General features: G+C 41.1%; 1 protein-coding gene across 2 annotated transcripts in view; it reads left to right on the forward strand.

Annotated features, from left to right (window-relative positions):
- NKAIN3 (sodium/potassium transporting ATPase interacting 3) overlaps nucleotides 1-25303 on the forward strand; it is a 411857-nt gene that overhangs the window by 380231 nt on the left and 6323 nt on the right. Inside the window, exons 5-6 of one of the 2 annotated variants that reach the window (XM_081111658.1) lie at nucleotides 2135-2195; nucleotides 21975-22044. In XM_081111658.1, coding sequence (XP_080967784.1) covers nucleotides 2135-2195; nucleotides 21975-22044 — 131 coding nt within the window. The remainder of the gene's footprint in view (nucleotides 1-2134; nucleotides 2196-21974; nucleotides 22045-25303) is intronic. The other variant, XM_081111659.1, reaches the window with a different exon arrangement.

Here is a 25303-nt window from a genome sequence, read left to right on the forward strand (position 1 = left end):
AGATAGATAGATAGATGTAATACTACTCAGTCACAAAAAAAAAAGAATGAAATCTTGCCATTGCTGCAATATGGATGGACAGCAAGGGTGTTATGTATTCTAAGTGAAATAAGTCAGATGGAGAAAGACAAATATCATATGATTTCTTTGGAATCTAAAAAAATAAAACAAAGCAAAAAATTCTTAGATTCAGAGAACAAATTGGTGGTTACCAGAGGGAGGGACTTTGCCGGAGGGTGAAATGGGTAAAGCGGTCAATTATATGGTGTTAGATGGTGACTGGACTTTTGCTGATGATCATTTGTAGAGTACACAGATATCTAATGATAATATTCTACACCTAAAACTTATATCATATTGTACACCAATTTTATCTCAATTTTTTTAAAAAGAAAAAGTTCAGCCCCAGCCAGTGCAAACTCTCCTCTACTTAAACTCTCCTCCTCAGCCTGGGTCTGAATTCAACTTGCAGATCAGCAGTGAGGAAGGGACCTCTCACTGTTTTTCCCTCTTCTCACTCCACTTCTCTCTGTTGGGTTATTCCAGAAATGCAGTGAAAGGAGGACTCATGGAGAAGAGATAAGGAACAGGTCTTACATGGCTGGTTCCGTTGTAATCCAGCAGGAGGTGCTCCCTGGGTGGAACAGATTCCAACTGCAGCTCTTCTTTTTGTAGGTGCTTTTGTGGGTTCTTCAGAAACCCACCCCAGCCATTCTTTGGCATCCTCACCTGGTTCTCTGGATGATCGGCCTCTCTAGCTGGCCTCTTGACATTCTTACACATCTTCTATATACTAAGTAGCAGCATCATTCTTCTGAGGCCACCTGCACAGCCAGCTCTCTCCAAAAGGCTTTACCTGACAGGCTAAGGGCACCCATACACCTGACCGGCCATGCCTCCCTGCCCTGTGTCTGCACGAACTGTCACCAAAAGCACACTTAGCCACAGCCCTTCAACTTTTGACTTCTTCAAATGTGGATTAAGTGCCAAGCACCTGTGTTCCCCAAATTACAAGAACCTTGTCAAGCTCCCCATGTTTCTGTTTCTCTGAAGTACCCCCTCACTTGGTTTGGATGAGAAAAGGCACCCCTTGCGGTGAGAGGACCTTTCAGTACTCTGGCAAGTTTCTCTATATAAGTTCTTCTCACCCTAACCTTTTGCCCTCTGAGAGACGTCTTGGCCTTTGTCTAGACAGTCTAAGATGGTTATAAGTTCAAAGTCCTCATCTACCTGGGCAGTCACAAACACCAGTTACATTATTCTTTGCATTCAGCCTTTGACACTGGGACTATCAGAAAAGTTTCCTACCCAATGTTATTTTATAAGGAGAAGGAGGGACAGACTTTAACAATGGAGAGAAAGGCAAGAAGACAGACTCTAATACTTTTTCACCAAAGTATTTATCAAAGTAATTTCAGACTAAACTAGATTCAATGACAATTTTGTCTTCTAAGAATTTCAGTGTCGCTGGCTCCATAGGATAAAAATTGTCTTCTCAATATAAGTAGAAAAAAAGTAGAAAGCCAGAAAGCACCTGCATTTATTCTTTTCACTACTAGTATCCAAAGTATAAATGATCTTATCTATTTTATTTTACTACTAATACCCGAAAGTTAATGCATTTCATTATGATATAATTAACAAAACATGGCACTTAAATAGAATTTACATTCTCTGAGCATTTTAAATGATTCAGTAGATGATTGGTGTTTAATTGATAATTAATGTATTTTGATTTCTTTTTTGCTATTAAACATTAAAATAGTTTAGTAATAATTAATGAGTGCAGCTACAGATTGCTCTATAAATAGTCAAAACTTTAAAATATATATTTTGAATAACCTGTGGTGATCTTAAAATGTAAGACCTATAAATCCCAAATCAAAATCTAAGTGAAATACCTAGAAATTGGTTTTTTCCCATTCTTGTATATTTTTTTAGGAAGCTATTAAAGCTGAGTAGAAATGAAAAGCCTCCTTAAAATCATAGCTATTATGCAAAACCAAGGTTTTTTCCTATTACAGATTTATAGACATTACTTCCATATATTCTTTCTCTATTGGATTATATAGGCTCTGTAATTATGGACATTTGGATTAGATTCTTAAAGTATTTTCTTTTCTCTCCTTTGCAGTTGGTTGGTTTTGTGTATGCCTGTTATGTGATCAGTATTTTCATGGAAGAAGAGGATACCTGTAAGTATTGTTACATCTCCCAGTGGGTTGATTTTGGATGAGATATAGCTCCCAAAACTAATCATTACAGGGCTCTGAAATCATTCCCATTTGGAACTGAAAATGACTGAACTCGCCATCGTAAAGTTACAATCAAGCATTTATAAGCCAAACTGCACTCAAATCAGATGGCACTGAGTATTGAAAACTCTCAACCCAAGTTGTATGGGAAGCTTCCCAGAGACACAGAGGCCTACAGATTGCTGTCACAACATGTCTTAGTAACTTTTCATCAGAGACCTAAACAGTATGCTGAGTAGAAAATTCAGGGTTGCTTTATCCATCACCACTGTAAGGATGCTGGCTGTAGAATTTTGAAATCTGACTAATAGCAATGACATCAATACAACGATACCCATTATGGCAAGCTCTACATGTGTATAAACTATATAAAATGCTCTAAGAAAACTAAAAATGACAACCTTCTAGGCAAAACGTAAAAAACAAAGAGAGATGCTGAAAAAGTTAAGCAATCACATTTTAGCAGGAACACACACACACACACACACACACACACACACACACACACGGGGGGGAGGGGGGACCTACACAACCTGAAAAGTTATATAGGTAGAGATTTTGCAACACAGGTCAGGCACTGCATTTCTTAAACACCTACCTGCTAATGTATTACGCACTTCTTGGCACAACTCTGTCATGGGCTCACGTAATACCAAAGGAAATTTTAATTTATTTAAAACTAATAATTATTACACCCAACCATATCAGAGATTTGGTTATATCATTGCAGTTACTGTCTGAGTTGTAAAGTTGACTCTTTAACAGAATTAGGGTGAGTTTCTAGATAGCCATGTAACTTTCTAGAACACAACTCCAAAGGGGTCTGATGAATGCTCTCCACCAAACAGAGGTGGTGCATGATATGTAAACTGGAAACGAGTTGGCAATAAGTTCTCACCTCAATTTATTTGACCAAATGGAATAAATATTAGACCCTGGGAAGAAACTCACCAGGCAGTGAAGACATGCAAACAGACTGCATCTTATCTTTTATGCTTGCCTTGGATATTTTTTTATGCTAGATGAGCCGGCAAGTTTCTGACATTTCAAAAGTGCAGCTGTAATGACAACACTTCCCACTATGAGGTTGAACATCAAAAAGTCGATCTTTGGGAGTTCCATTAGTAGTTAATTCTACAATCTGACAATGTTAATGTATAAAAAGTCAGCAGCCTGCCTCCTACTCACAGCCAAAACACAACTGGTTGAGTATGAACAGTTTTAACGGGAAGAGGGATCAAAAGAAAATGATTAGAATTGGGGATGAATAAATACTTCAGAAATTGAAACACTGAATGATAAATCTCAATTAAATTCAATATGATACTTTTGAGTAGGTATTGAAAGATTCCTCTTTCTTTTTTTCTCACTGAATTGGTTGGAGGCTCTCAAATGATGTGAATGCTCTGTCCTGCCTTATTGAGTGTGAAAAGGCAGAATAATCAATAGTCTTTATTATCTACTAGAATAAATATAGAAAGGACTTTTCTTTGAGGCCTGTGATTTTTAAGTAAACCTGGAAAATGCAAAATGACATGCATAATGAAAGGTTCATCTAAATTGAGTAAACGTTTTTTGACCTTCTATCAGCCTTCTGGTAGAGTATTAATGTGAGTGTATATAAATTGTATGATGCTGGCAGATATTATAGTTCCATCGACTTTGGTGTCTTTAATTAGCTTAAGCTTCTCTATAGAAATCTCTGAATCAGCTATTTTAATACCCATCAAACTGGGATTGAAGCAGCTGCTAGCAGCCTTTTCCATTAACGGTTTAATTCTGGTGTTTGTTATTGGGGCCATGCATTAAGTTACCGAGAGACATCTGGATATAGTAGTTGTGTTACCATCAATTCAAATAATACTTAGAGTCAGAAACTGAGTCTTGTGTGCTCAAAACAAAGTAAATATGCCCTCGACCAACCTGACATGATAATCTGCTGGAAGAGAGATGACAGTGAAAAGCAATCACAAACCTTTTAGTCTGATCGTTCTCAAGCAAGGGTAATTTTATATTCTTTTTATTGATAGAAGTAGGAATCAAAAGTGCACTTGTAATTGAATTGCCCAGAGTCTCCAGAAGGCAGATGTGAGCAAAAAGGAATCTATGAAACCAATTGCAGTGATCTCATAGACTAGTACAATTTGTGCCAACACTTAGCTTTTAGGTGCAATAATGAACTGCCCTTTGGATATGACCTTACCAGCCCACAGCTAAGAAGACGTGTCTTTTGAATTGTTTTTCCAAAAGTAAAACATAAAATAAGAAAACAATACTGCTAGCTTTCCAATTTGTCTAAGTACACTTCTGGAAAGCTTATTCCGAAAGGTAACTGCAAGTATATAATGTAATGTCACAGTATTTTGGCAGACAATATATTATTTATCATTTCCTATTCCAACTAATGAAAATCTCTGCATTATTCAGAATGCAAAGTTAAGCCTTGCTCTTGGACTGAAAGCTGTCAGCCAGCCTTAAAATTAATAACAGCTATCTGCTTTTCTCCTCTGCCATGCTAAGTGCTTCTATGGGACTAACATTTCAGTGATGGACATTTCTGAAAAGTCCTAAATGCTTGAGGAAACATTTATTTCCAGCCACCCATCTTCTTAGTTAGTTCCAGGCTTCTTTTGCTATTTCCTATAAAGACCATGATTACAGGTCAAAGAGAAGAAAAGCTCACAAAACAAAGAGTGCTGATGGGTGAGGTCAATACTTTCTATCATCCATTTTCATGAAAAACCTATTTTTATATATTTGCTTCTTTTTTATTTCTTTTTAAAATATCTATCAATCTCCATGAGCACTTTTGTGAGACCAGGATATTTGGGATGTGTAGTCATAAAAAACCTGTCAACATCTTGTTTGTGAATCATCTATTGCTGAAAATGAACTTGTGGGCTTGCTCTATCTTGTCATATTTACTAAAAAGAATGTTTTAATTCAGGGAGATGTGGAGGTGAGGCACAGGATGCTGAAAACAGTATTAACTTGTACAGTTATAAATATTGCCAGGCTTTTTCAGGGGGTCTGTTGCTAACGCAACTCCTTCTATGTCAGCTTGCCAGTTACAACTAGGACATCTGTTTGGACTCACAAAGGCCAGTCTGGGTTTTAGGTGTGGAATGGTGGAAGAAAAGTATATTGAAAACCCTACCAGTTTTAAAAAGGAAATGAACCCCCACATGTGGGTTCAATATTTTGCATTGAATAGCTCAAAGTAGCTCTTTGTGCAGCCATCTGACCCTTTCTAGTCTACTTTTTGGGAATTTTTCAGTGGCAGGAAGTGTGACTATTGGAAAAATATTCCATAGCTCTACTGCTCCTTGAGGCTTCCTGCAGGCTAGTATTCATGTACTTGCCACTTTACTCATGAGTTCCTTTTAAAAGAATAAGGTGATATTACCATAGCAATGATGTGAATTGGAAATAAAAATAGCCCCTATGTCCTCCTAAGAATTTAGCTTTGTAATTGATGGAGAAGACAGAGAACAGTGAAGTAACCCTGGCCAGAGAGGGAGAAGAGAAAGAGAAAGCAGCAAGGGCTGGATGATACTCAGAATAGAACACGGGTTGGTTGTCTTGTGAGCCTTGAAATATTTGCATATTTAAGGGTGGAGGAACAGAAGAATTTTCTGAGTCAAATATGGAGAAAAGCATGAGACTTGGGTAAGGGTGATACTGTTGTCACAGTCGACATTTCAAAGGAGTCATAGTATTTGTGCAATAAACCATTAAAAGTCTGCTGGTTCTCAGAGAGCATTTCTTTTGGTAACTATCTGCTGAGTTGCATGTAACTATCCTCACCACAGTTCAGATATAGAACCTGTAACATTTCTCCTAATTTGCCAAGATGACTACCACAAATAGCTACAAATGTACTAGCAATCAGAATAGATCTGTGAGGGCAGGATCTTTACTGTGGTCCCTGATAGAACCATAGAGCCTAGAAAAATGCTTAGCATCCAATTAAGAAATGTTTGTTGAGTGTATATGTTAAATGTATTCTCTTGGCCTAGCAACTTCTTTTTCAAAATGTATTTCAAGATCCCAAGATTTTCAAATCTAATGAAATGACTATGCCTTGTGTTCAGAATTTAGTGAGATGCCTGATGCATTTGCAAATATTTGTTTTTGGCAAATGGAGGTCCTGTATCTCTTAAACATAATTGAATGGAATTTTTGTAATTTAGAATGTCAAGATAGTGGAAGATGAATTAAACCTCCACTATACCACATCAGAGCAAGAGCTTGTCGATTCCTGGACAAAACATCTCAGAGGGAACGGAGACTTGAAAACTTGGTGCATTCACAGACTGAATCCAAGTACAAATATGGCCCAGGGGACAGACCCACTGTCAGAGAGTCAGGCCCAACAAGGTGCTGATTTGGGGCAGCCCACGCCTGGGAAAGTTGAGCAGCACAGAATAGGATCCTAGCTACAGTGTTATGATTCAGAGATAGACTTCCAGTCCTTTGGTGGATTATTAAGACAGTTTCTCAAGAATAATATTATAAACACCCAAATACCCAACACAGTGAACCAAGTGGGGACTCTCCACAGGGGCAAGATAGAGAGCCCCCTTTCTAGAATCAGCTGCAAAGTCAGCGCTACACTCACAGTGACATGGAGCCTAGATGAATGCCTATCTCACTGAACCAGGACTCCTATATTTAAGTCTGACCAGGAACTCTCTACAGCCATATTTTTCTACTCTCTTCACTTCCTCATCTCCAACCACATCTGTTTTTCTAAGTCTGTGCATCTTTTCCACACCTCCTCACACCACGCTTTTTCACAAACTTTATACATCTTTCAGATCGCAGCTTGACTCTCCCTTTCCCAGTCTGACACTTTCTTCCTCAGGCTAGATGAGGGCATCTGTGATATATTACTGTATGCTTTCATTATACACTGCACTTGGGGACGTTTAACACAATTGTAATTTTTACATCATGATAGCCCCAGGGCGTAGCCCATTTCCTGACACAATGGGCACTATATACAATAGATAAGGAGGGAGCATTGGAAGAGAAACTGTAGGTGGCCCTGGCTCTACCAAGTTCTAGCTCTGTGCCCATTTACAAGTCATAGCACCTGTTATGGTAGTGGTTCTCAACCTTCCTAATGCCGCGACCCTTTAATGCAGTTCCTCATGCTGTGGTGACCCCCAACCATAAAATTATTTTCGTTGCTACTTCATAACTGTGATTTTGCTGCTGTGATGAATCGTCATGTAAATATCTGATATGCAGGATGTATTTTCATTGTTACAAATTGAACATAATTAAAGCATAGTGATTAATCACAAAAACAATATGTAATTATATATGTGTTTTCCGATGGTCTTAGGCGACCCCTGTGAAAGGGTTGTTCGACCCCCAAAGGGGTCGCGACCCACAGGTTGAGAACCGCTGTGTTATGGGATCTCATAGGCATTCAGCTCAATGGATAAGGTCCCCATGGCTGGGATGTTATCCCAAACAAATGGACTGCCAAGGATTTCCACCGGTAGAGATGGCAGAGAAAGTTCTTCCTTTTCTATATTCTATCTCCATTTATGTGAATGATCATGCCTCACACAAGCTAGAACCTTGGGCATATTCCTCAACTTCTCCCTCATCTAGTCAATCACCAAATGAGACAACTTCACCTCCCTTCAAGTAACTAACAAGTCCTATATGTTCCTTAACAGTCTTGCTGAGGGCACCTCCCCTCCTCACCCCCCACCCCACCCCCCATGGCTCAGTAGGCCTAAACATGTCTCTGAACCTGCTTCACTTGTTTCTTCATTAACAGAGTGCCCCACTTCTAGAGGATAGGGTTCATGTCTCAAGGATCCCATGACCTGATTCGGTATATGGAACAGCACAGGACATCAGTAAATGTTTATTGTACAAAACACATGGTAGGGAAAATGCTCCCATGTCTTTACATTATCTCTCATCTTTTTCCTCACACCTTATGAAAATTTAAATTTTCCATTCCCGGCACTGCACAAAAAATCTGATTCATTCACAATAAAGTATAAATGGTTTGTGCACTTAAATTCCCTGAAAATGTTCATTGGTTACAAACTGTGGCCTGCCTGTTTTGACAGAAAAGGGGGGTGGTAATTTTCTGTTTCCACTGGAAACTGGGTGTTAGAAATGATTTAAATGAAGGTGGTCCTAACTCTACCAATATCTAGCTCTGTGCCCATTTACAAGTCATATCGCCTGTTAGGGGATCCCAGAAGCACTCAGCTCAGTGGGTGAGGTCCCGGTGGCTGGGAGGTTAATCTCAAAGTACAACCAAGTGCCCCCCTTTTCTTTGTCATTCATTTACAAATGGTAAATGGTGGCGGCTGTTTCAAGGCATCCTGATCTCTCTGCCTTGCCTCAGCCCTAAAGCAAGCCCTCTTCACAATTGCCTGCCTGGCTCTCTCTAGCCCCCTGCTTCAGACAGAGGGGAGCTCTGTTATCACTGTGACCAATGGCCCCACGCTGCGATCCATGTCCTTCGGTGGAGAAGGAAGAATGAAGGATCTGCCATCCAGATGGTACCAAATGGAAGATGCGGGATTTGGGGACCAGATGTGATTATGAGGGAGCAACAAATTTAAAAATCCGCAGCCTCACGGCACCTGAAATGCACAGTAAGAAAACATGTGCTGTGAGGATTTTATGTGGACCCTGTGCGATGGTTTCACTCTGGGTTATTAGTGGGAAGATTTAGGAGCCCAGCAGGCAGAGCAGCTGACAGGGTTCTGCCAAACTCCCCTGTGTTTCCATTTTAATTCTAAATTCAATACCTTTATCTCAACCCCCCCCACTTCTCAGTTCTCCCACGGGGCTAGTTCTGCCAGCCCCACAGCAGGTACATTAGCCTCTCATTCTCTACATCTGTCTCTATGCTGCCCACTGATGTGGAGAGAAGCACGTGCCTGCATCCACTGGCCCTGAGGCAGCTTCACACTGTGACACGTAAGCTGGCCACCCTGCCCTTCCAACCTCTCTCCTGGTCCTCGCCAGTGCCTCCTCCAGTTCCCTTAAAAGTGCAGCCTTACACTTTAAACCCAGGAGCTGAAGGCCTGAGGCCTTGCTTTCCTTGGGAAAGCAGGCTGTCCTCTCTCCAGATGGGCTCAGTGAGGCAGGAGAACCACAGCCCAGTAGCTCCCTTACAACTCTGGGGGAAAGGTTAGTGGCTCTGCCAATCTTGCAGGAACCAGCACCTCTGCACCCCACATCTGGTAGTGCAGCCTGGAGAACAAGAGCCCTACTCCCTCCCCGCAACTCACTAGGAGGTCTATTCACTGCCCTGAGCCTCAGGTTTCTCCTATACCAGTGGTCGGCAAAATCATTAGTCAACAGAGCCAAATATCAACAGTACAACGACTGAAATTTCTTTTGAGAGCCAAATTTTTTAAACTTCAACTATATAGGTAGGTACATTGTTATTAACTTAATTAGGGTACTCCTAAACTGGCCTTTGCTAAAAACGTCCTCAATCTGAGGGGTCGACCTCAGTGAACGTACCCCCACTTCTTCTAACACCACTTCTTCAAAATAGACTCGCCCAGGCCGAAAACCGACTTCTGTGCATGAGCCACGAAGTTTCAATCACACTGTACATGCGCGCCTGCACTTAGTATTTTGTGGAAGAGCCACACTCAAGGAGCCAAAGAGTATAAATCAGGGGGTCCTCTCTGTGGATATATATTTTTGGGTCTACTTCATATTCTAAAGCAGGTGTTTCCATAACTATCTCTTCCTTTCCTACCCACAGAGTATTTTATACTAAACTAGGGGCCCGGTGCACGAAATTCGTGCACTGGGTGTGTGGGGGGGGGGGAGAGTGTCCCTCAGCCCAGCCTGCCCCCTCTCACATACTGGGAGCCCTCAGGCGTTGACCCCCATCACCCTCCGATCACCTGATCGGCCCCTTGCCCAGGCCTGACGCCTCCGCCAGAGGTGTCAGGCTTGGACAGGGGACCCCCATCTCCCCCCGATCACTGGCTCTGGCCCCCGCCCAGGCCTGAGGCCTCTGGCCCAGGAATCATGCCTGGGCAGGGGACCCCCATCTCCCTCTGATCGCTTGCTCCACCCCCCGCCCAAGCCTGACGCCTCTGACCCAGGCTTCAGGCCTGGGCAAGGGGACCATCATATCCCCCCAATCACCGGCTCCGCCCCCCACCCAGGCCTGATGCCTCGGCCAGAGGAGTTGACCCTCATCACCCTCCGATCACCAATCACCGGATCGGCCCCTTGACCAGGCCTGAGGCCTCCGGCAGAGGTGTCAGGCCTGGGCAGGGGACCCCCAGCTCCCTGCGGTTGCAGGCTCCGCCCCTGCCCAGGCCTGACACCTCTGGCTTAGGCATCCGGCCCAGGCAGCGGGGACCTGCAGTGGCAGCGGGGGGCGCCATGATTGTGGGCTTCGCTTTGGGCCCAGGCAAGGGACCCCTAGCTCCTGGGACTGCCAGCTTCGACCGTGCCCAGCTCCCATCGCTGGCTCCACCCCTACTTCCTGCTATCACTGGCCAGGGTGGAACAGGCACCTGATTCTCCGATCATGGCTGGGGGGCAGGGCAAAGGCGGCCCTGCCCCCCAGCTCTTAGGTCCCCCCTGGGTTTCCGATCACTGTCAGTGGCAGGGGGCTTCTTCCTGCTTTCCCTTTCGCCTCCCTGCATTGTGCCTACATATGCAAATTAGCTGCCATCTTGTTGGCAGTTAACTGCCAATCTTAGTTGGCAGTTAATTTGCATATAGCCCTGATTAGCCAATGAAAAAGGTATCGCCGTACGCCAATTACCATTTTTCTCTTTTATTAGTGTAGATATCCTAATGAAAAACACAGAATTAAGATAATTCAAAGGGTTCACTAATACACCCAGACCTGTAATGTAAACAAAGGAATCACCTCAGTGGTGGAAAAAAAAGGAGCCAAAGAGCGTCATGTGGCTCGCAAGCTGAGGTTTGCCGACCACTGTCCTATACCAAAGGTTATAAGCTCCTCTGGGGTTATCCTGTGACCCAATAGTGATGGTGAGATACTGCGATCCCAATGTGGAATGTGAAAGAGCCTATTTAAAACAACAACAACAAACACTACAGTCTTAGATTTTCCTGTCCTCATTTCAAGCACTTTGGAGACCCCACCCCTATTTTAGGGACATGAAATCCAAAGTGGTGATGTAATTCTTGGCACCTTTCCTCCTCTACCCTAAGGCTCTTTCCAAAGAAAATGAAAGCCAGGAGGTATGGATTCCCACAAGTACCAAGCCATGGGAACTACCTTCATTTATCCATGATTTTCTTTATATTTCCTCAAGTAGGCCTTCATTCTGTCCTGTGGCTTGCGTGGCTTTTAATAGTTGCTCCATTAACTATTCTCTCTCTCTCTCTCTCTCTCTCTCTCTCTCTCTCTCTCTCTCTCCTCTCTTCCCCTCTCTCCCTGTCCAGTTTCTCCCTCCCATTGCATCGTTTACCTCACCTTATAAATAGAGTCACATAACAAAAGAAATTACCCAGACTCCCCTGGTAGGATTTACCTTCCCTGTCTCTTGTGCTGCTTCCCTCCACATTCAGACTTTTCATTTTTGTTAAATAATTATCTTTTACTTTTCCATTACTGTTGACACACAATATTGTATTCATTTCAGTTGTAAAGCATAGTGACTAGACATTTGTATAACTCACAAGGTGATCACCCTAATAAGTCTAGTACCCATCTGACACCAGGCATAATTACTATAATACTAGAGGCTCGGTGCATGAATTTGTGCACAGTTGAGTCTCTCAGCCTGGACAGTGATCAGGGCTGATCAGACTATCTTGCCCAGTCCTGATAGGGGCCAATCGGGGCCAGCCGGCCGGCGTGGAGGGACTGCAGGAAGTTGGCCAGCCATGGGAGGTTTGCTGCGGGAGCACACTGACCACCAGGTGCAGCTCCTGCATTGAGCATCTGCCCCCTGGTGGTCAGTGCACATCATAGCAACCAGTCGTTCGGTCAACTGGTTGTAACAGTCACATAGGCTTTTATATATAGAGATAGATTATTGTCTATATTCCCTAGTCTGTACTTTACATCCCCGTGACTATTCAATAACTGCAAATTTGTACTTCTTTATCCCATCACCTTTCTATAAAGTAGTCCAGGCTGAGTGTTCACTTTCTCACCTCCCATTCTCTGTCAGCCTGCTGCTCCCTGGCCTCCTGTCCTATATTATCACTGAAAATGCTCTCTCAGCGGCCAAGAATAACCTTCTAATTGTCAAAAATCACTTAGATATTATCGAGTTTCATTATAATTGATGGCTTTGGTCACTGTTGACTGCTCCCTCTTTGAAAAATTTCCCTTCTGATTTTCCAGACAATCCCATCTTCTTGAGTTTTGCCAGGCAAGCCCATCTCTTGAATATCATTTATTTTATCAATTAAAAATTACTTCTAATATCCTGATGCAGATTAAGCATATTTCTGATGCAGCTACAGGTAACAAATTTTGAATACTCGCCCTGGCTACTTTTAGAGTGATTATTTATCATTAAGTCCTTAAAATGTGAACTACTCTCCTTAGTATATAGCTTATACTCACACTGCTAGAATGAAGCATTTAAGTAAAGTAAGACTATAAAACAGAAGCATTTTAAAATAAGACCAGGAAAGCCGAAACCGGTTTGGCTCAGTGGATAGAGCGTCGGCCTGCGGACTGAGGGGTCCCAGGTTCAATTCCGGTCAAGGGCATGTACCTGGGTTGCGGGCACATCCCCAGTGGGAGATGTGCAGGAGGCGGCTGATCGATGTTTATCTCCCATCGATGTTTCTAACTCTCTATCTCTCTCCCTTCCTCTCTGTAAAAAAATCAATAAAATATATTTTAAAAAATAAATAAATAAAAAATAAAATAAGACCAGGCAATAAAACAGGTATTTAGCCCTTTTAGATAACAGAATAGTACATAACATTCTCAAGACATGTATATATATATCATCAATCTTACAAAGCATATAAAGAATCTGTTTCTCTATAATAACAAACAAACAAAGGCTACAAGAGTGGTTGTATATACAAAACACTGAGATATTGCTTCTCTTGCAAAAAGTTCCTGACCAGACAGGGAGACAAGACAGAGAGAAGGGCACAGGGAGAGGGGGGAGGGGTGCGCTGCATGCAGAAAGGCGGGGAGGTCTTCTCCCAGCATATCTACAGGCAGAAGCTGGATTCACGCACCCACAGGAGAGGCTGAGGTCAAAGGCATGTGCTGGTGCTGGCTGATGTGGTTGGTAGGGTGCCTGGAGCCTCTGTCTGCCTGACCCAGTCCCCTGATCACTTGTTCTTCAGGCTTCAGCCCAGAAGGGGGTTCTGGGTGGGGACCCGGGCCAGCTGGGACAACTGGCCAGAGAGGAAGGGAGGTAATTGCTCCCTGGAGTCAGCTGTAGAAAATTGAAGCCTGCTTGGTGTGCCCATCCTCTTGCCTCTGGCTGGCCTAGTCCATCCTGCCACCCTCCCCACCCCGCTGCAGATTGGGTACTCCAGAGGGTCAAAAGGTAACCTGGACATTCCTGACCCCACCCAGAGGCCCACTGGGACCCAAGAAGAATATATAGAATACTCATTTTCATGTACTTTATAGTAGTAAGTACTTTCTTAACCAAGAGAAAACATTCGTTAATTTAGTGTTCTTCCTGGAAAAATATTTGAAACAGGAACCTAAGTGATATATGTGGGAGTATTCACATAATTTGAATGCCAACATGAAAATAAAGTTGAGGAGAAGTAAAAGCATATTTCTCTCCTCCTAAATTGTATGGGGTACAAAGTAAAATCATTCTAAATTATACCTAATAGCCTTTCAGTTTTGTCCACATTTTTTCTTCATGGAGGGAAACAAGATCTCTCTCTCTCTCTCTCTCTCTCTCTCTCTCTCTCTCTCTCTCTCTAGTTCTCTCTTGCTCTCTCTTTGATTGTAAGAACAGAAAGTCTACATTACAGATCATGGTGTATCCCAAATACAGCTTTCTTTGCTACATACAGTTCAATAAATTGCAAAACTTATCAGGCTTCCCAGTCCTTATTCATTAAATACCACCTTCACAAATTTTATAATAGCTACGTACCAGCCTGTGTCAGAGACTAGCCAGCTATTCGCTAAACCCCATTTGTTCGTTCTTCTCCCAGCAGCTCCCTGCAGTTAGGTGTCCCCAAGAAAACTGAATTCTAGATCACGGACAGGAGCAGAAGAGATGTGCCCACTGCCAGGCCTATTCCCTAAATAACTTCCCCCTGTGGTTCTCATGCTCTTCCCCTTTCTACCTGGTGGATGCAGACAAGCACAGAAGCTTTGGTAGCCACATGTTGAAAATGATCAAACTGCAGTAGTGAAGGGACTTCGGTCACTGAGCCATTGCTTGGAGGATAGTTGACCACATAACTTGGGAGCACAATGATAGGTGCCTTTGAGGTGCAAGTCGCTGAGGAGCACCCAGGAGGGTATGTCAGGGCCTCCCCAGAGGACCTCCTACCACTCAAGTGGGTAGAGCATTTCAGGCATTTCACAAATGCTCCAGTGCCTCCTGGGGGCCTGGAAAGCTCTTAGAGGAAATGGCACTGAAGCTGAGACAGAAAAGGAGAAAAAGGAGCCTATGAGGTAAGAGGCAGGAGGAGAGCATTCCTGAAAGAAGGAACAGCAAGGGCATGGGGAATCACTTCCCGGAAGAAGCTTCCAGAAAAAACAAAGGCTTTGACTTCAGAAGCCGCTGCAGATTGGGTGCTCCAGAGGGTCAAAAGGTAACCTGGACATTCCTGACCTGTTGACTCGCACAAGAATAGTGAATTAAAAGGCAGATTGTATCTGGGACTTAATTTTGAACCCTGTGTTCAGCAGGAAGTCTATGTGAGAAGGATGAAAAGCATACCATTTCTTTACCTGTTGTGAGAAAAGACAGTGCACAGCCTAGCCTTAAATATTTTGTTTTCATTTGTTCTATATTTGCCTCCTTTTCTATTCATTCACCTACACGTTTATTTGGACAAGTAAATTAAATGTTTCTTTTTTTTATTGAAGGGAAACAAAGACTTAGTTATGGTCCTAGAGTTGAAGCCAGGGTGTCCCACTGACTGTGTTCTCCTCCTAATTGAGACAACAAAGACACGAGACAGCAGGTGAAGGCCTGAGTGCCTTTAGGACTTTCATTGCACGTTTTCCCCCATTTTCCTACATTTTGAAAGAAATACTTTAATGGTCAGTTTTCTGTGCCCTGGTGTTTTTTGTTTGGTTGGTTGGTAGGTGTTGTTGTTTTTTTCAAGCAAAAGCCATGCTTTTGTAAGATACTACATTTCAATGGGCTATTCTTTCCTCCCAGCAAACATTCCTGCTTGAAAGGTTTAGGAGTGTCCCAATTTATTGCTTCTGGTGTCCAATAACCTGGGAATGAGTGTCTATCTTCGTGCCCCGAAGGCCATGTTATTTCAGAAAGCTGCAGCTCTCTTAAAATCGTTCTCTAATAAAAAGCAAGCGCCACTAATTCTAAGTAAAGTGAGCTTTCCAAAAAAGACCAGCTGTGAGCATTTTTTTTTTACATAAGAAAGAAATTTCAATAACAGGAGGAGTCCATCGTGAAAACTGTACATAGATGAACTTTCTCAGGCATCACTGCCCATTTCTGATGTCCATGAAGGAAACTTTTCTGCACAGAAAATTATAATTATAGCTATTCAGGGTTTTAAATCACCATGCAATTTATTAAAGTGACACATTTTTTTAAAACCTGTGTTTTCTTAAGCTTTAAGTGCCATATAGACCTTTCAGTATTCCATTTAAAAATCTAGTAAATTTTAATAAGCGTTTTTTGGGAACTTCTTGTTTCTTTTTATTGTGATAAAATATGCATAATGTCAAATTAACCATTTGAACACTTTTAAGTGTGCCATTAAGTACACTCAGAATGTTGGGCAACCATCACCACTATCCATTTCCAGAACTTTTTCATCATCCCACACAGAAGCGTTGTACCCATAAACAATGACTTCTCATCTCCCTCTCCCCACCCCACCAGTCCCTGTAAACTCTATGTATTTACCTATTCTGGGAACCTCACATAAATGGAATCACACAGTATTTGTTCTTCTGTGTCTGACTTATTTCACTTACCATAATGTTTTCAAAGTTCATGTAAATTGTAGCATGCATCACCATTTCATGTCTTTATAAGGATGAATAATATTCCATTGAACTTTTAGTAACTTTTTGATCTACTTAAATTCAATAGTCTACATATACTCTTAAATATTAGACAACTTTAATAAAATATCCCCATGTCTTCCAACATAAAATCACAAGTGTAAATTTAATTGTCCAATTCAAATTTTGAATTGGTTTTACAGTATGAATCTGCCAGGTCTAAGATGACCCGTCTGATTATGTTAAGAATCACAAAGATTTTACTTACCAGGTAAACACAGATTATCCCAATGATTGCAAATCCTAATCTGTACTTCATAAAAGAGTATTAAAATTGTGGAATTGGCTCACTTTGTTCTCCCTATAGTCATTTCCCTCTTTTGGAAATGCATTTCTCCAGTAAATAAGCATCTTAAACAATCTGAGGTTGCTACATGTTGAGGGATTCTCAGCTGGGAAGCAGAATCTAACTTACAAGGGGATTCTGAGTTTCCTCTACTTTAACCGATTTAACAGAGCTGCTTTTTTTTATAGTTGGTGGAACAAGAGGAAATCTCATTCCATGTGCTTCAAATGTGACTAATTCAGTGGCCCACAACACAAGGACTCAGATGACATTAGATTTTTGAGTAGAAAGAATTTATTCCTACTAAGAGTTTCTTTTTGGTTGGTTTTACACTTGCTAACTCTTTAAGACATTTTATGTCTTCCCATGTGCTCAAAGGCACTTGTCAACCTGTCTTTCAACACTCTGTTAGCATTCCATTCTATTTGCTTCTTTCAATCATATTGCCTCAGAATTCTGTATTCTTTCTATTCTAGGTAGGTTGCCAATGCTTGTAGACATTTAAACGTTTGATGGGATTCTTCATTTCTCTCATAACTCCTCTTGTTCTGAAGTCAGTGACCCGTCCATATCCAAAAGTATTTCTAGTCCAGAGCTAGCATATTAGTGGTTCACTTTAGAGCTTTAAACAAGCTTAAATAGGCCAATATTTTGTTGATTTATTGATTAATTCATGCAAGAAGCAGTTATTGAAAGACTTCTGTGTGTTAGACCACAAGGATATAGAAAATATAAGACTTGGTCCCTTTCCCCGGAGATCTTACATTCTAGTAAGTGGGCCAGGCATGTAAATAATTACATAAGAACAAAGTGCAGATAATGGTCTGTACAAAGTGAATCAGATGCACAGAAAAAAAGCAGAGGCTAACTGTGTCTCGGGGCACCAAGCATGGCTCCTCAGAACGTGTGAAGAATATGACATGGTTAGGAAGAGAACAAAGAGAGTGCATTTTAAATACTGGGGGAGGGGAGGAATGTCAAAAGAGCTTGGGGAAACCGTGGAACATTCAGAGATCTGGGGGAACCTGCGTTACACTGGAAGTGATGAGTAGTTGAGTATGTTCTGTTCACTGCGCGAATGGTAGGATCAGTCTTTCAGGGATCTTGGATTCTTACAGCAGTGACTCCCAATCTATTGAATATCTTGGCATTCACAGAGAACGCTAACAATTATAAGGCACTCTGTGGTAAATGAATTACTTTTCTTTCAGAAAGAACTGACTGGCCCAGTGGGCTAGCTAACCTAAGCCTTGCTCAGTGAACACACACACACACACACACACACACACACACACACTCCAAAGAATGAGAGAATCGATATCGTGTCACCTCTGAACCTACTCAGGTCACGCCATTTGGGATGCTTTGCTAGATAATGTGAAGTCAATGAATGGATTTAATCTTGGGAAGAATATGATCAGATTCCATTTTCTTTGGGCAGTAATTCACAGAAGGAGGAAAGGATTTATCAAAGAGATCTCAGAAGAAATGGCTTTTTTTGTATGTTGATTGTACTAGGAAAGGGAAAACCTAAAACAATAATAGAGGCCATAAAACAAAAAGAGAAAATAATAGTCAGAGGGGAAATATCTAAAACTGTAGAAGCAGACAGTAAAAAAGGAGTTATAGAGAGATTTCAAAGGCAACATGTTTGTCACTTTATTTATAGAGCAAAGTAAAACATTGGCTAGATTTAAGTAAGAATAATAAAGATATATTGGGGGGGGAGCTAAATAACCAAGAAAAAATATATTACATAGAGAAGAAGTTATAAACTGTTTAGACAAATTTATAAAACGGTTTTTAGCCCTTACCTTTCTGAGCATAATTTTTCCTCTCAGCCATTTCATTCTGCTTTATTAGCCCCAAAGAGATTTTAGAAATTCATTATTCCTTTATTAAGTATTATCCACTCTTAGAAATGTTTAAGTGGGAAGAAACTGTCGGCACTGATTATGGGAAAATCTGATTCCACAGACCTGAACCCAGGAGAGGAACAAAAGCTGGAAATGTAGCCAAGTGACAATGAAAAGGGAGTTTCAAAAATAGAAACGAGAGGTGTGTTCAGGATTTTTTTTTTAATCTTGTTTTCTCTAGAATAAAATTTTCTCTCTAATAAACCCAGCAGTGGTGACAAAATGGCCTTCAGCCACCAGGGATTCTGAACAGACAGTAATTGAAAAATTATAAAAACTGGGAAAGGGTCTTCATGAAAGGCAAACTGTAGGTGACCACAGTAAGCAGCCATTCAATCCAATCACTGATGAAGGCTAACTGAAGGGTTAAGCATATATCCCCTGTAGGAAAATAGAGCACAATGTGTGTGGGTTTAAGAAAGCTGAATAACTCTAAAGAGAATAGAAAATGTCCTATTAAAGATGATTCAAGTGAAAAAGAGGAAACAAACTAGCTACTTTCTTTCCAAATGTGAGAAAACAAAAACTAAGACGTGTGTGTTGGAGCCCATACGTTACAGGCATCTTTATCTTGCAAGTCAGAGGGAGTGTCACAGTGGTAGTTGCTTATTAACAAAGCGCTCTGTAGGGACACTGTCCTAACCTGGTTTCCCCCACACAAGCATTGAAGACAAAATGCTAAAGACAGTCCATAGGATCCTTACAGAATAACTAGAATAATGATATCACTAAAGGAATAGCACTGGAAACATTAAAGGAAAAGTGCACAAAGGAGATATATTACCTGAAAGAAATCTTAGAGAGAGAGATCTCCCCTCAGGGTTTGTGCTATTGTGGGGAAAAGGAGGAGAGGATAAAAGCATTGCAGTCAAAGCTAAACAAATGGTGATGAGAGTGTCATGTGTGCTCTCGGCCAGGTCGTGAGTGTGCACTCAGGCGGATCACGTGAGCACTGGGTGGGTCATTGGCCCCAAAGCGGACCTACCTCATGAAATAACACCAGCCCTGGAGAAAGGGCAAGCCTCGATTCTACTTGACACTTAACCCCACAAATTCTGCTTCCACTGAGCTTATTTTCCTTCGTGCGCTCATAGAAGGTGAAACCTCAGGCTTCAAAATGTGGTGCACTAATCAATTTCCCTCCTCCAAAGTAGCTACTCTTCCCAAATATGAGAAAATCAAACTAGACACAAATTCAATACAGGTTCCTCAAGGACAGACAGACTTCTGGGAACGAGGGGGAAGAGAATGTTGGAATTCTGGCAAATCATTACCCCCAGCTAAACAGGGCTTTTGAAATATTGGAAATCAATAGTTCATGAGAATGTGTCATCAGAATAAGATAAATGTATCAATAATTTCAATAACAGCCTGCTGTTTGCTGCAGCTTTTGTGTCCCACACTCCATGGTCATTAGGTCATCTAGGGCAACCATACCCTGCAAGGCAGTCATTGGCAAAATTGCTTAATTAAAGATATTATGATTTACACAGTCATTGAGATCATTAATTTCAAAATTAACAATAATAATAAAAAGAAATTTTGAATAATCTTGTAAATAAATTTATGAAATTAATAAAACCATACTGAATATATATACATATACTGTATGTATATTCTTCCCCAAAAAATATCGGTGATACTGTGAATTAGAGATGTAGATGGCTAAGGAATAGATTTACAGCAGTATATGAATTTATACTTAAAGTAATGATTCTGTTAATGTTACATTATAATGTTCAAATAATAAATATGAAGTTTGCTTTTTATTTTGTTTTAATGCATACAATATATATGCTGTTTTTATTTTTATAATTTTATTTTGGATATAATTTTAATTGAATCATTTATTCATAAATGTACATGTTTATAAATGTGTTTATTTTTAATAACCTCTTTAACTTTCAAAGGTGCCTTTATCAATGATATGCTCATGCAACTTTTAGTCAATGTTATCTTCCTTTAAAATTCTCACTCACTGGTCAGCAGGGTGAAGAAGTGAATGTTTGATTAAGTGTCTAATCTAATTTTTTTTAAAAAAAAACTTTGACCATGTAAACGGTCCCTTCAGGCACTGCTTATTCTCCCTGGGAAAATCTTTTCATGTCTCAGATGGACTCCCCTCTCACTGCTTCTCTCCGAAGATGGTGTCCAGGGGACTGACCTGACCTGACCTGAAGTGGTAGGAAAAAAATAAGCTTCAGGTTCCTCTGGCCTCCTGGGGGATTACCTGGAAATGGGTCTTCCCGCCTGGTTGCTATGTGCCCCAGAGGACTCCGAGGCTCTGTCTGCACTGTGCTCTGGTGAAGCTTTAATTGACCCAGTCTCACCTCAGCTTCTCCAGTGGAGGCAAAGGATAGAGCAGATCAGGGATTGACAAGTGTGTCTAGAGCTTAAGTGGGTCATCTCACTCTAAATCACTGTGCACGGAAGTGCCTGTCTTGAGCTGAGGATATGACTTAATGTCCCCCATATACTGTGTATCTACACACACACATACACACACACACACACACACACACACACACACACTGAGAGTTCAATGTCCCTAAATGTCCAGGTACCTGTTAACATCAGAGTGCTAGAATAAAACCAATGCTTGCTGTAAAGTAATTATACTTGTGATAAACTACAAAAAAAAACACACAGAAATAATGAACTAACATTAGCCGTGGACATTAGGATCGGAGAAGAAAGACAGAGGCTGTGATCAAGACAGGGAGAAAGAATGAATATCACAAGAACAGTGATTCTATGCAGACTGTGAGAAAGTACTGTGCTACCAGAGAGGAGACGAAACCTTCTTTGCAAAAGGCAGATGCCTATTTGTCAAGGATGGTTTGAGGAAGAAGGCACGGACATAGATTATGCGACTTCTCAGAGGTCTTTCTAACAGTGCAATAAATATTCTTAAGAATAAAATGGATTCTGGCAACAAGATGAGAAGATACAGCTTTTGATATGTAAGGGGAAAGGCCATAGCTCTATGCCTAAGGACAAACACATTATTTTAAATATAAGGCTATTTAACGTGACTTCATTTTTCACTAAAATCGACAACATCTGTGGTTTTTCAGTCACTACATGCCCACATCTTTGTGTTTCTTAAAGTGTCCCCATTTTTTAACCATGGATAATATTTTGAGCTGTCCTTTATATTAAGCACACGTTTTTCCATTTTGTGGTAGACAGGTATTTTTGTTAATATTATTTATATGTGTTCTATTTTAAACACCTACTAGGATGTGTGTGTTTATTTAGACGTTTATTCATATTGGGCTATGTTATATTTTCAGTTGATTTCATAGGTGGACTTGATGCACACTCCTACTGCCAGGATCATGTTCAGTTAAAGCCTGTTAACCTGTAAGTAAAGGTGTCATGAGATGGAAAATATTAATCCTTCTAACTTGGTCAAAACTAACGCATCATGAAATAATTTGGACCTGCTACTACTAATCATTGGTTTAGTTTTCCACTCATATTTAAAACACACCTTTCACATGTAACCCAACATCATCATTATTATCCATTCCAAAAAGGATTTGAAATAGGTAACATGATTTATGTTTCTAAAATGATATACATATTTTTTAAATCAGTAGGCTGATTGCCAAAGTGGAGAAAAGGGGATTTTTTTAGTCTACCAAAAAAAAGAGACTAAATATATGTCTTGTGGGCAACATGTCTAAGGGAAAAGGGGAGAAAGAATAAGTTAGAATCCAGGCTCTACCTGTGTGGTCTCAGGGGTCTTCTTTGATATCTCTGAGACTTGGTTCTCTCACCTGTAATATGATTTTTTTGCCCCAAATCCCCCTTTCTGGGACCCCAAGCTGGTTCTTTGTCCATTAGGTGTTGCAAAACCAATTATGAAACCAAAAATGAGCTTTATTTAGCAACTCAATGACCAGAGAATGGAGAAGTGGGAGCCTAGTAGCTCTCAGATCAATTTCTCATGGGCTTGGGTTCAGAGATGTGGATAGAGGAGGAGAGAAATGGAGGAGTGATCTCGGCACATAAGGGGAAACCAGTCGTGGTCTTCTCAGAACCAGGATTCTGCCTCTTTTTTTGTTCTTTTATGGCACCTTCATTGTGGTGATGCTCAAGAGGTTTGAAGTCTCCAGGAGGCCAATTCCATGGCTGTCTTGGTCTAGGACATTTTAACTGACTCCTTCTGGGAGGGAACTATTAACCAAAGGCCAAACTATTTCTCAGAGATAAACAGAGTTACAGTGGGGTAGGACTCTAGCCAGGTCTCATGGAACCACTGTGGGATAGTGGTTTCATAGGGGGAGGACAGAGGATGGATTAAATGCAATAAGGCGTGTATAGTAGGTGGAAAATGCCCTATGATTGTGACTAGTACTCAAATATTTGATTAACTGTCACTAGAGGACATGAAAGAAAGTCAACAACCACAACAAAAGCTACCTCACACTGGACAGGTTTCAGTTGAGTATTAGGAAGAAATCATGGTGACCTGGTTGATAAAGTGCAAGAAAACAGGTACAGGTACTCCATTCCTACAAAACCCTAAGTAATAAATAGATAACTGCTGAAAATAATAGCTATCATGGGCTCAGCCCTTTGCATGTATTATCTCACATAATCCTTGTGAAAATACTATAATGCACCACTTAATACCCAACGTCACAAAGAAGGAAAATGAGGTTCATAGACATTAGACAACCTTTCCAAAGTCCCATTAGTACTAGGTGGTGGAGCTGGGCTCTTTCCTACCATGCCTGATGTTGTGGACTTGCTATTATGATGACCTTCCTAGTATGTCAGCCTAGTACTCTGCAATTCCATGGCAATAGAGGAAATTATGTAAAGCAGTCACTGGTGTAAGGAACATGTATGAAAGGCTTCATTTGCTGCCTTTTTGCCATGGTGGTTCCTGCCCAAATCTGCAGCCCTCACCCGGCCTCTTTGGGGACTAAAGCCCACACTGGCTCCTCCACCTCTCCAGTTGCATTCATTTCCTTCTGGCAGAATGACCTAATGGAAACATGGTTCAAAAATCAGCACTGTGCCTGTCACATGAGAGATGTTTAAATAAATGTTGGTTTTCTAAAGCAAATCCAATTTGGAAAAATATTCACCCTACATAACATTCCAGGACTAAGCAGTCACCACCTCATTACTCATGCTACCGAGTGCTCGTAAATAATGGATTGCAAAAATTGACATTTGTGGATTTGGGGAACCTGGCCAGGATTGTGATGATAATAAACATGACCAGTGTATTGGAAGGGAGAACAGAATTGAAACAATGTCTGGTGGTGATGAGGAGAGTCCTATATATGCTTGTTATGCAGTAAGAAGGTGCTGAATGATTTATTTCATCTCCACTGTGAAAAAAAGTAACTCAGCAGAGAAACTGTAATACAAAAAATGTTGGTCAGATGTAAGAAAATCTTTTTACTAAGGAAAGTTACTTAAAACTGCAGTTGAATAATGTTGACAATGGAATCTCCTTTCATGAATGTCACGTGTGCATCCATGTAGCTCAAAGAATGTTAACTGTCATGGCCCAGAGGCAAGTGACTTCCATCTATGCTCCCTAAGGTTCCTTCCATCTCTGTGAATCAAGAACACTTGAAACATCCTCTTAATATTACCTAAAAGGCTTTCATCGACTCCACTACCTCCTCAAAGAATTTCCCCAACCACCTGTTCGCTGCTGAACCCTCACACCTTTGTAGCTGAATGTAGCATAAGTTACAGGCTGCAGAGAATAATGGAACAGGTCTCTGCCTTAACAGATTGTGCATATTATTCTATCAGACGAATATGGAATGCCTTTCAACCATGAAGGGAGCAGGAATCTGAAAGATCAAACTAAACCTGAATTAAAATCACGGCGCATGAAGCCATTTAAAAGGTCAGTGTGTGTGCTCCCCACAGGTATGCAAATATTCCACAGTGTATCCAGTTGGCATCAATCAGCTGTTTCATTTCTTTTAATAAGACCTTTATATTGGATTCTGTTGTACCCAGTTCAGTGATGCCATATCACCACCCAGCAGCAGATTGGAGAAAAAGCCAATCTTCTGTACTAAATTGTTAGAGATGGGAATGAATGCTGGTTTGTAACTTTAAATTTGTAATCTCCATGGAGTACAAAGCCAGGTTTTATGAGGAAGCCACTTTGTTAAGGGGATCAGGAGAATCTTGAGGCACATGTGTGTGGATGGGTAACTTTCAACTCTAGATGAGTAGGTACAGACAGTCCGTGCACAGGTAATGCTGCAGACTTAAACAGGAAGCCTGCAGTCTCCTGTATGATTGTGTCACTACTCGTCATCATAAAGTGTACCTTTCCAGGACCCACAGTCAGATTGTGTGGGGACATGTGTGTGGGGATGAGATGACAGAAGTGAGGCAGTTCACATATGAATTTGGTTTTTCATGCTTTGTCACTCTTTACAGTAATGATATCAAGCAATCGAGGCATACTGATTAAATAAATTGGTTTAGTTCCATATATAGCTACTTATTGATTATTTATAAAGTGTGTGTGTTAGGGCCTGTGCTGGGTGCTGTAGACATAAAATGAGTAATATTTGAGTTCTGACCACCAGTGGCCAATGATCTAGAAGAAGAGACCTACGTAGAATAA

Source organism: Myotis nattereri, assembly GCF_964212035.1.
Source record: "Myotis nattereri genome assembly, chromosome: 17".
Taxonomy (NCBI): domain Eukaryota; kingdom Metazoa; phylum Chordata; class Mammalia; order Chiroptera; family Vespertilionidae; genus Myotis; species Myotis nattereri.